The sequence below is a fragment of the Orcinus orca genome, chromosome 6, assembly GCF_937001465.1.
Source record: "Orcinus orca chromosome 6, mOrcOrc1.1, whole genome shotgun sequence".
Taxonomy (NCBI): Eukaryota; Metazoa; Chordata; class Mammalia; order Artiodactyla; family Delphinidae; genus Orcinus; species Orcinus orca.
The window spans coordinates 56,774,759-56,787,656 of record NC_064564.1 but is presented as its reverse complement, the minus strand read 5'-3'; the positions used below and the strand labels follow the sequence as shown (position 1 = coordinate 56,787,656).

At 39.2% G+C, this 12,898-nt stretch overlaps 1 protein-coding gene across 1 annotated transcript in view; it reads right to left on the bottom strand.

Moving 5' to 3' along the window:
- FREM1 (FRAS1 related extracellular matrix 1) overlaps nucleotides 1-12,898 on the bottom strand; it is a 168,421-nt gene that overhangs the window by 32,617 nt on the left and 122,906 nt on the right. Inside the window, exons 24-25 of the mRNA XM_033439762.2 lie at nucleotides 6,425-6,839; nucleotides 576-777 (exon numbers count right to left, since the gene is read on the bottom strand). Coding sequence (XP_033295653.1) covers nucleotides 576-777; nucleotides 6,425-6,839 — 617 coding nt within the window. The remainder of the gene's footprint in view (nucleotides 1-575; nucleotides 778-6,424; nucleotides 6,840-12,898) is intronic.

The window sequence follows — 12,898 nt, the reverse complement described above, 5'->3', positions numbered from 1 at the left end:
ACTATCTTAAAATTCAAATTCAATGAACTTAAATTAGGCTTCCAAATTACTTTGTCTCAGAAATATTGTACCTTAAATATGAAAATAGAGAGGGAGTAGGAAGATATAGTAATAAAATCTAAAATTCTGTGCCATCCTGTTTAGTGACATATTGTGATCATTGTCTTCATAAAGCAGAAATAAGATACAATCCAGAGAAAACTTACACCAAAAAAATTGTTTTTAATGAACTTACATCACCTTGGAATTCATGACAGAAAAAAATGAGTCACAAATATGAATTTGGTCCTGACAATGTGTGTTCCTGTCAATATATTACGATCTGGTTATTGAAAAAAAAGTTGTAAACAATAAACAACTGTGTATCAGTATTTAGTTCTCCCACTCAAGATGAATTTAGGAAAACTCAGCTTCAAACCCTCTTTAGCACCTATATTGATTTATAAACTGCATCTATCAGGAAGCCCTGGGGAGTGTTTACCAAATGGGCCTGCACTTAATTAAATTACTGTCTAGCATTGCCAGCCACTGGGTATTTTAAAATGAGCAATTACAAGGAGTAAGGAAGGCAGTACCTGTTGTTGTATTCTCCAGATGTCCATGTTGGGGGCCTCGTAAAATCTTAAAGATGATCTGATTGTCATCAGTGTCGGGGTCCGATGCCTTCAACACATGGGAAGTGATGTAAATCCCATAACAACCATTTTTCAGGAGCCCCACTTGAGAAGGGGAATGCAAATGTGTGATGTGGGGGGCTGCTTTGTCCACCTGGTCCACCTGCATGATCAATAATTACACACAGTGTTATACAAAGGCTTCTCATCCCCAAGCAACACAGGGCTTTAATGGTTCAACGATGACAAACGCTCCTGAATTTCAGATTCCTTATTGGTTAATTTCTGCTGAAAACTATCTCATTCACAATATTCTCAGCAAATATCATAGTGCCTGGAAGTGAGGCCAACTTTCTACTGTAAACTTTGACCCAGCTTTATTTATTTGTCCACCCTCTGACTACCCCATTAGGACCTAAACTCCCTGAGGGCAGATACATGTCTTTTTCTCCCCAACTATTCCCTGCACCTGGCACAATGCCCAGCTATAACAGAAGCTCAAGAAATACTTGTTGAATGAATACATTAAAACTGACCCAAGAATTGTATTGCAAACTTAATATTAGTTCTACAGAAGGGTTTCCCCTTTTTCCCAGTGTTTGGTGACTTACAGAAGAAAACATGTAAGGTTTTACAAATGCATTGAACATTTTTTTTTTGTCGCGTCTTTGTTAAGATAGCAAAAACGTTGAGTAGAAATAAAAATACCTCAGTAAAAAAAAGTGAAAGGTGCTTATCTATAGGCACTTGCATATTTGTTTTATTGACAGTGAGAACCGGGTAACTAAACAGGTAGACTCAATCTGTGAAGATTGTGATGGGCAACTACTCCTGAGTGAAAGAGATATATAGTTTCAAACACTACAAAGGGCCTCATTCGGTATCCTATGGAGCTCAGTCCCTCTTCAAAATGACTCTTATAGGTTACGGAGGGAACATTTTAGGATGAATTAGCACAATTCATCACTGATACCACAAAAGAGGTACAAGGACACTTGTACTTCCCTTCACTCCTAATCATTCAAATTTTAACTTTATTTACCTCAAATGATCCTCTTGTAATTCTACCAAAGAGTGTCAATGATAAGACTATATATATTTTTGTGTATGATCATGTGATAAACTGCTATTCAGCTATTAATAAGAAAAGGAGGCAGGACAAACTAGTAACGAAAAATTCCCACAATTCAACGTTAACTGGTAAAAACCAAAAAACAAAGCCCAGCGAGTTGCCGAATAGGAGACAACTACACTACCATTTTTGATCAAAACAAATACATATATATGTTCATACAGACAGAGACAAAATTCTGGGAGCATTTGCACAAACCTGTTCATTTGTCTTGGGATGAGGAAAAATTACCGCTTCTCCTTTGAGTATTTCTGTATGGAATTTTGTAACAACCAAAATTTTTTTTTCCTTTTAAGTTGGCAAGCTGCTTTTTGATTAAAGAAAGTAATCATACCTCATGTTGGTAAATGTTTGGAAAAACAGACATTTTTATATTTTGCTGGTACAAATGCAAATTAGTGAAAATTTTCTGGAAATAAATTAGACGTATATGTATATTAAAAATGTGCACATACTGTGATCCAAAATTTTCAGTTTTTGAATGCATCCTACAGAAATACATATGTACGCAAATATATATATATGGATGTTGACTAAAATATAATTTGTAATAGCAATTAACAAAAAATTCCATAAAACATAAAAGTCCAACAGGGGATTTATAAAACACCTCTGCCTGAGATTGAGTGCCATGCAGCCTTTAAAAATTGTGTTTTCAAGGAAGACTTAATGACATGAGGAAATTTTTATGAGTGGAAACAGGCAATATGCATAATAGTACATATAATATCATCCTTTTTTTATTGCAATAAAAGAATGCAAGGAAGCCACTGACAGCAGTAGGATGACGAAGGGTTATTTTTTTGTCCTTTTCTGTAGTTTATGAATTCTTTACAACAATTATTTTATAAGCTGAAATAGCAACAAACACTTTCAAAAGTTAGTCATTCTCCTCTCCTAAAAAAGTGTGGATAGCACCCTCAGAGCTGTGAGGTTGGGTGGGAGGTGGAGGGTCAAACACTTATCATGGCCACTGGGGGAGAAGCTCCAAGGTGACTAGTAGGAAGGACGGTCAATGTCAAGAGAGGAAAAATGCAAATACTTCAAGCCATGTAAGTAATACTCAAAGTTGGTAAATACTTGAGTATAGGGATTTTTTTTTAATGTTATATTTTCCTTAAAAATAAAAGTATTACAAAATGAATAAATGCCTGTTGTGTTCATTTGTTTTTAAAAAAATTGTTAATATCTACACTCTGGTTACATGGTCCCCTGTTGTGTCTTCAGTCCTACTTTGTGTTAAAATCTATTCTAGTCTTATTAAATTTCTAGTTTCTTCAAAAGCAGGTCTTTTGGATCAGTATAACAGAGGCATTTTAAAATATTGGAGTATAAGACATTTTTTTAAAAAGGCTACATCCTTATGATCACTTGTGTTGGATTTACTAAAAATCATCTCACACTTGCCTAAACCTTAGAAAGCAGTGATGATGGTCCTTTCTTCCTCACCCCCACTCCCATTGTCTCCTTTTAAGAAAGATGACAGGAATCATTACACCAAGACTGCAGAATCTTAGTCAGATATCTGGACAAAACTATATTCAAAAAGAAACATGCATAACTATGTTCATAGCAGCACTATTCACAATAGCCAAGACATGGAAACAACCTAAATGTCCACTGACAGATGAATGGATAAAGAAGATGTGGTGTGTGCGCGCGCACACACACACACACACACACACACACACACACAATGGAATACTACTCAGTCACAAAGAAGAACAAAATAATGCCATTTGCAGCAACATGGATGCAACCAGAGATTATCATACTAAGTGAAGTAAGGCCGAAAGAGAAAGACAAATACCATATGACATCACTTATATGTGGAATCTAAAATACGACACAAATGAACCTATCTACGAAACAGAATAAGACTCACGGACATAGAGAACGGACTGGTGGTTCCCTAAGGGAGAGGGGCTGGGGGAAGGATGGAGTGGGAGGTTGGGATTAGCAGATGTAAGCTATTATATACAGAATGGATAAACAACAAGGTTCTACTGTATAGCACAGAGAACTATATTCAATATTCCATGATAAAGTGTAATGGAAAAGAATATTTTAAAAAAGAAGGAACGTAAATATACATATAACTGAATCACTTTGCTGTACAGCAGTAATTAATACAACACTGTAAATCAACTATACTTCAGTTAAAAAAAAGACTGCAGAATCTTGGTCGGATAGACATGATTTCCTACAAAATGAATGTCAGATTAGTTCCTGCTGGTATCAGTTTTGTGTTTAAATCCAGTAGCTTTGCCCTCAGTTAGCCAGGTTGGGACCCTAACAGTAGTGCACCCATGCTTAGCAGACCTATTTGGACCAATTCATCCCTCAGTGGTGGTTGATGTCTTATTGTCTTGCCAGAAAAAGCTCTTAAAAGCAAGAGACTGAGGAGGTCACTCTCCTGCACTGCTGGAGGGGTGAGTCATTTCCTAAATTGTTTGACTTCTTGGCTCAGAGACACCAGGAAGTTCAGGGGAATTGTGGGAGAAAGTTTGAGGCCTTCCTTGTGAGGTTTTTTGTTCGTTTGCTTGCTTGCTTTTTAACACACAAGGCAAGGAAACCCTTGTACTTTTAATGAAAAACCTTTACAACAAGTATTGAATATTTCCCTATCAGTAAATTCTACAACTTCCAAGAGATAACTCTCCTATGGTAACCATGTTCTTTAAGATATTATTGGTGTTGGGAGAAACCTGATTTAAGTTCTGGTACTCTCTTCAAACTGTACCCCCTTTTCCCTCTCTGTTCTGGAGTGTAGTGCGGAACTCTTATGCCTTCACTCAGAATTAGTAACTCCTACAAATTTGCAACCAAATAGACCAGAACATTATTCCAGGTTGGGCAGTACAGTGACATTTCTCTACATTGTGTGGGGGGTCAGGGGTCAAGAAAAAGATATTAACAGACTGAAGAGTGGGATGAAACTAACAACAAGTAAAACATAATTTAAAAAGAAACAGTAATTTTACTATGTACAAAGTACTTCTTACATACTGTACCAATATTACCAACACCTTCTCTTTTCTCCTAGTACATCATAATTTCACTCCACTTTCTGGACCTCCCTCATGCCAAAGATTCATCTTGTATCCACTCCATGTGATCATAACTCCCCACCTTCCTCCTCAGATCCCACCTTAGATAAAGACTGTGATGGTTAATTTGATATGTCACCTCAGCCGGGTCTGATGTCCAGTTGTTTGGTCAAACACCAGCTAGATGCTCCTGTGAAGGCATTTTTTTGTTTTTTAGATGGGACTAGTATTTCAATCAATTGCCTTTGAGTCAAGCAGATTACCCTCTATAATGTGGGTGGGCCTCACGCAATCACTTAAAGGCCTTAAGAGAAGACTGAAGTCTCTTGAAGAGGAAGGAATTCTGCCTCCAAACTGCCTTTGGACTCAAGACTGTAACATCAACTCCTGCTGGAATTTTCAGGCTGCTGGCCTGCGCTGCAGATTTTGGATGTGTCAGACCCCACAATTGCGTGAGCCAATTCCTGAACATAAATCAATTGAATCAATCTTTCCCTTTCTCTTTTTCTCCCCCCTCTCTCTCATAATCTATATGTATATAAATTATATACATCCTCTTGGTTCTGTTTCTCTGGAGAACTCTAAGACAGAGATGAAAGAGCAAGGGAAAATTATTATTATTTTACATAATCAGAATGTATCCTGAATTAAGAGACAGATTTACATCTTTTTTTGCTGTTGGTGGAAGTGTGTAGAACAGGGTGAACTATATCCAAGGAGACTGGATTCAAGGCTTTGAGAGCCAGAACATACTTGATGTGTTTTGACTAAAAAAGAAACACACATTATGCCCTCCAAGAACCATCGTAACAGTCAACACAACTGTGGCAGCGTAGTACCACAGAAAGGACACAGTATTGGGGATCAAAAAGACTTGAGATCTGTATGTGTTTGACCAAACTTTTGAACTCCTGACCATCTATAAAATGGAGGTAATAAAACTTAGTTCATTGGATTTTTATAAAAATTAAACGAGATTTATGGAAAGCGGGTCCGACCTACAGTTAACACTCCAAAAACTGTAGCTGCTACCGTTATTATCCCCACCATTAATACATGTGTAATATTGATGCTGCTTCGTAAGTTTCCATGTGTTTACTTGAAAACCATTAAAATGCCAGTAGATAACACAGACCAAAAGGCATCAACATAATAGTGTAGTTAGATGTTGTTACAGTAATCACAAGAGATAGAATATCTGATGTATTTCAGGCAATATGCTAGTACCTTAGATACCTAATCTTATTTAATTCTCACCATAATGTGTAAGGATTGTTTCTCAAAGAAGGCAAAGTAGAATCAGAAGAGTCAAAGAACTCTTTTAAGGCCACACAGCTATTAAAATGTTTAAAACAGAAATTCCAACCTAGGTGTGTCTGACTCCAAAGCCCATGTTCTATGGTCCTTTCTGTACCACCACTGACTCCAAAGGCCAGTCATTAGCCCGTACACAGGGAGCACAACTGTTTTGTTCATATTAACATGCCTGGTGCCTTCCTTAGTGCCTGGCACACTGTAGACACACACTACACATTTGAATGAAAGAAGGAAGGAAATAAGGCAACAGTTCTCCTGGAAGTCGTTCTCTCCACATCTCTGGCCAAGGACCATGTATTTGTCATACTTGCCTGGATGGTGAATGAAACAGGTTCTTGCCACCTTCTCCCATCCACAAGAAAGCCTTGGTTTGTCCCATCCGTGGCCACGAAAGTAAAGCGGTCGGTGCGAGAGTGCCCTCCCGAGTGCCTGTAGGTCACATGCCCGCTGTCCACGTCCAGCTGAGTGAAACTGTGTGGAAGCTGCATTGTCCCCCGCAGGTAGAGCTGGCCGTGTCGTGGAAGCTGGGCCAAAAGGAAGGTGAGGTTCTCCGCTGGAGTGTCAGGGTCGGTCAGCTGAAGGAGGTCAGGGGAGAGGAGACCCGTGGCCCCTTCAGCCAGTCTCAGCCCCTTGTTCCTGGTCACCACGGGTAAGGCTGTGTCCACAGTCTCCAGTGTGATCTCAAACACCCCAGGCTTGGTCTGCAGTCCATTGCTCACGATGAATCTGGCAAAGAGAGGCAAGGTAGCCTTCAACATGGATTCTTGTGTCACCATCTACTGGAATGAAATGATAACAATACACACCTTTACTAAAGGATATGTCGTGTTGGGACGAAAATGAAAACTCAAGGGTGGATCTTTCAGGAGGACACTATCCTATCCATTAAACCAATCACTAGGTAATGCACAAATGGACCATTCTAACTCCCAAAGTATTTTTTCATCAACATTGATGGTAACTCACATGATGGGGCAGAGTGTGCCAATGATATTTCTCAGGCTTGTCAGTACTTAGTGTAATTCCTTGCCCCAAATAGGAATTTCACATCCTTTCAGATCCACTGCACTAGTTTGAAGAGTACACTCATTTTATATATATAGACTTTTGCAACTGTATTTTTTGGTGAGAATTTAATAAGCTGAACTTTTTTTTTAAACATCTTTATTAGAGTATAATTGCTTTACAATAGTATATTAGTTTCTGCTTTATAACAAAGTGAATCAGCTATACATATACATATACCCCATATCTCCTCCCTCTTGCAACTCCCTCTCCCACCCTCCCTATCCCACCCCTCTAGGTGGTCACAAAGCACCAAGCTGATCTCCCTGTGCTATAATAAGCTAAACTCTTAAGACTGATCATTGGAAGCTCATCCAATAAAATGCTGAGTGGGCTAAATTTGGCTAATTCACTCAATTCATATACTTTTCTTTGAGCTTCCACATTTGCCCCTGACAAGATATGGGGGAGAGCCATTAGATAACGATTATTCCCCTGCTTTAAAGAAAAGAAAATTAGAGCACAAGGGTTCAGAAACGTGGCAGGAGATCATAAGGCAGGTAGGAGACAGAGCTGGGACCAGAACCCAGGTTTTCTGACCTCACACCTTTTGCTCTTACAGAGTTTTTAATGAATGCTGGTTTAGCAGTCCACTAAGAAAGAGTTGTGGTGCCTGAGTACCACTGCAGACCTACAAAGAGAAAACTGAAATGATACAAATCCAAGGTGAGCAAAATCTTTCTTATAATCGCGGGTTCTGTGATACCATAATGTGCTTCTGATTATATTGATCACTAAATCACATTCCACCCAGCACTGCCAATCTCAAAATTAAACTAATTGAAATGATCTTTAGAACATTTCAACATGTAATTTCTATTTGAAGGACAATTGAGACCATCATGAAATTAAGCCCACAGAATGCACTATTAAAACTCCAACAAGTTAGGAAATCACTACTCAAATGGAACTGACACATTCACCGTAGGCCAAAGAAATGTACTTTGAAATAATCACAGAGTTGTGTCTATTCGTTTTTCTCCATGTACCAGGTGCTTGAAATATTCATGGGGGAGAGAGATACTCTTATATTCCATGGATGTAAACATGTCTAAAACTGTGGCAGTGGCATATAACATTAAATTATACAATAATTTACTTAGGAGGTTCTTTTTCAAAACTAGAGAAGATATGGGGTTTATCTTTACTTTACTAATCTGACAAATGTGACTACCAAGTTTTTCATTCTTTACAAAATGTGTCTTATCCTCCAGGGTTGGAGGGTTGATGCTTTGCTTTTGAACATGAGGGAACCTGAAACCAGGTTGTGTGGGCGTCATGTAGCAACCAGCCTGCCTGAGGCAAAGGACCCAGGGAAAAAAAGCAGCTGAACAAAACGTAAAAGATGAGTTTGGCTGATACAGATTTTGCTTTGAAGGCTAGGCTAAAAATTTTGAGCTTTCAAATTATCTAGTTGATAAGACTGCCGACAAGGAAAATAGGATGTGATGCATAGAAATTCTTGTCTCAAAAGTTAAAACTGCTAAGTGAAGTACTACAGATAAAGCACATTTTTGACATTTCACACACCTTGTCTTGTAAAGAATATGACCTGGTTTTGTCCACAGCATTATTTTTACAGTTTGGAAAAGAATACTGAATTAACTTTAGAATTGTAGATTGAGCAAAATCACATAGCTTCCTTAATACAAAACAATACATTTAGATAAATATATTCTAAGCAAAGAGGGCAATTTCATTGCTGGATCATGAAGTGTTTGCAAAATTCATTATTTTTTAAAAAAGGAAAAAAAAGCACACCTAGAAAAATATTTGTGTGTGTACTTCAACTTTTTACTTACTAGTCACCTTGACAGTTTCAAAGATCAAGCGATATACATTTTTTAGGAACAAAAATCATGGTCTGTTTCTCAGGGGCAGCTTTTCGTGGAATTATGCCTTTATTCCACTGTTTTCCTGTTAACTTTTTCATGTTTCCTCCCTGGAGCCTATCATCTGACCAGAGGTAAAATAAGGAGACTAGGCATTCCCTCAGGGCCTCCAATTTCTCCTTTTTTCACTTAACCCCTCCAGAAACACGTTTCAGGCTTCCAACTTTGCCCTCTTTCACAATAAAGTGGCTCTCTATTCCCTACCAGATCCCTATATCCACACATGCTCTTGTGGAGAGTTTTAAATTAGCCATTTAGAGTTGAGCAAAAATTTAAGCCAGAGGACATGTATTTCTAGTATTAGCATTAATTGTGGAATTCAAGTCTTTGTGCCCCATTAAAAGCAGGTCAAATACTGGTGGAGAAGGAAAAAGAAGGAAGGGGAGAGGCAGCCCTCAGGGGCAAGGAGGTGAAGGGGGAGGCCCAGCGACTGCCACGGGCTCATCAGAGGCAGTCATTTTGAGTATCAGATTCTGACTTTCTTCCCTGGAGACTGAATTCCAAAAATGCCCAACAAGGTCCTCCAAGCTCAGTCTCGAGGCGGCCGCATTTATCCTTGTGTGTGTGACCCGTGTGGGGGGCACTGAAGTTTTCTCCTGATCCAGGTGGTCCATCGCAGACTCCTCCCTGCCTCTGATGGGCATTTGACCATGTCGGAAACCGGCAGCCTGCCATCAGACAGATGGGAATGAGGGCGAGCGGGAGAGGGACCATGTAAGAGTAAGAAATATGTTTACTGAGGCCAGCGTTCCCAGCTGGGACCCCAAGGCAGCTGTCTGCACTGACTGAAAGCTAAGAAGCCAGTGGTGAAAAGGACACAATGTCTCAACAGGACTGGATCACACATATCATTCCACCTTCACCAGTAACAATGCAAACTACTCACAGGCAGAGAACATTATCAGAGAGAGAGAGACAGGGAGGATGGTCACGGTTGGCTTCCCAGTAAAAAAAAAAAAAAGCCTAGCAGAACCAGTGAGACAAGGTCAGTGCTTCGTGTCTACAAAGGTTGACCAGATGATCTTACAAATGCTGCACTACCACCCCCCTCAAAAGAAACCTTCCAAACATATTTTCAAGTTCTAAAACAATAGTGCCATTGCTGTTATGGCATCCACTCCAAGCTTAAGAAGCTGGTGGTATCGAGGTAGCAGCTCCTTCTGTGGGTCCCATTTCCTTTATTACCCCCCCCTCCCTTGAGAAGAGACATAGCCAAGATGACCACTGTCTCATGAAATTTGGGGAATGACTCTTAGATTTGTCTGGGGTGCCTGCCTGGTCTGATTTCACCATTACCATGGTGCTTTCAAGCTTTCTGCATTTCCTGGCAATAGAGTTGGCTGAAGAATCTGCCATCTGTCATGGCATTTAAAAGATAAAAATGGAATCATAAATAGAGCCAGTTCTTCAGGAAAAAAAAAAAAAAAAAAAAAAGTCCAGCCGGCATGTCAAAATGGAGGACATTAGCATGTTCTTTTAGTCCCCGGCTGCTAGCAGCTGAAGTCAGCTTGCTAATCACTTGGTGTCATCTGTCCCAGAATGCGATGCCAAATCTTTCTTCCAGGCCAGCAGCACCAAACAATACAGGAGAAATTTATGATTCACAAAATAGTTTTGCAGAAGGTAAAAATCTGACCATGAAACTCCCCCGTTTAATTAATGCTGCCATAGCTTACATTAAAAAGAGAAGGGGGAAAATTCTCTGCCGCAGAATTTCTCTCTTCTACCCAGCCAAATTCCTTGCCAGATTTAACAGCAAGCAACATAAATTTAGGTGATTAGATTGGTTGCATATATTTAATTTTTAAAAAGCACCATAATCACACTTTCATTAAAACAGGCTTTCAGCTTTGGTTGAGCGCCACTTGACAAACAACACAGCAGTCGATGATTGGGTTAGTGAAATGACAAGATTAAAAGGAGGGTCTTCAGCAGATGCTAGGCTCTTCCACTATAAATATGTAAAACTGCTGGCCAAACGTCAGAATGACACATTGAGAAGGTTCCTTCCCACAAGTACAAATTGTCCACAAATTTTTGGTACAACCAGGTATAATGGAAAGACCTCTCCAAAATGAGATCTCAGCCCAAGTTCAGCTCTGATACTTACTTATGTCAATTTAGGTGACTTTCTTTGTCTCTTGGAAACTCAGTTTTCTCATCCATAAAATGGGAGCAAGACACCTCTCTCAAGGTGGTGGTGTAAGGCTTAAGGGAAATGATATACACACCAAAAAGGGTCTAGAACACTGCCTGACGCATTACAGGTGTTCAAGCAATACTAGCTTTCCTAGACATAAATGAAGGGATTGGATTAAATCAATGCTTTTCAACCCTTGTTGTTTGTTTACTGTCTCTCTATGGACCTGTTCCCTAATCTTAAGTCACTCAAACACCATCATCACAATTGTTGCCATTTTCTAGTATTACCTGTACTCTTATTACCTACTGTTTTGTTTTATATCAACTCACTTTTCTGCTTAAGTAAATGTACTTGAAAAGAAACCTTTTCAATACTAAAAGCTCAAAGTTTTCACTCATAAAAACTTAATCACTACAAATACTATAAAAATAAATACAGGAAAACAAACTATTTTTCATTCTAGCTAGATATTGTTGGCCAATGGCTTAGAGCCTGAGGCCTGTACACTCTTTGCTAAAAAGGGCAAACAGTTAATATTGAAGAGCTGCTAAGTACATATGAGCACAGGCCTGAGACTTCCTTCTAGAAACAGAAGGATAGAGAGAATTAAAAGGGAGTAGTTTCCCACTCTTGAATCCCTATTATTTATTGTCTCCTTCCTGTACCAGCCCACATCATTCTGCATCTTTGTATCATTGATGGTACTAATCACTCATTTTAGGAAATAGAACCACAGATTTTTTGCTAAAAGAAAACCTTGCCCAGAAGCTCAGTGCGCAAAACAAACTAAAAGTCAAACCACCAAAAAACTAAACCAAACAAAGTTATCTCAGAAAACTGGGATGTGAGCTGCAGAGGCCCACCAATTCAGCCCCTTCATTTTCTGTCTCTGGGAGGCCCTCAGAAGCCTCCTGTAAATCTTCAAACTCCTCAGAACATACTTGGAACAATGGACTGGACCAGACTGGAGATGGCTAGTCCCAATAGCATCAGAATCACCTAGAGAGCTTTTAAAAATACAGATTCCTGGGCCTGAAACTGGACTTACCAAAGTCGCCTCTCTGCGGTAAGGCCCAAGAATTTGAATTTTTTAAACCTCTCAGGTAAGTCTCTTCCGAATCTAGAAAGTTAGACATTCCTGGGATGAATGATTTCTAAAACACCATCTAGTATGACTCTCTCTGCATGTGAATTAGGAAACTGTTATGGTATCACCAATCCTCACATTAGGGATTTTGTTTTTCATTTTCAGCTCATCCCTACCATCTGATTAAGACCTAATTGTTATTTCTCAACATCTTTACATGTTCATTCTTTGGCTTCACCAGTAGGATCTCTGGTTTCTCCAATACAGTCATTAATGTCTTCAACAGACTCTCCCATAGGCGTTGACGGGGGGAAGCAGGAATGGACAGGAACAAGAAGTCCCAGAAATGGGTATCAAACGAAAAGCCCTGAATCTGGTATACCGAGGTTAAGTCAAGAAGCATCCACCCTCCATTAACAAACAGGAAAAACAGAATCATCATTGCTCTTTATACCTTCTTTCCTCCAAGATTAATCTTAGTGGTGTAAAGATTGGAGAGAAAAAAATGGGGCCAAGGAAAGAATATAGTAAACAATGATAACAACAAGAATGACAACAACAATAGTAACAGTACAAATAGAAACCAATATTTATCTTG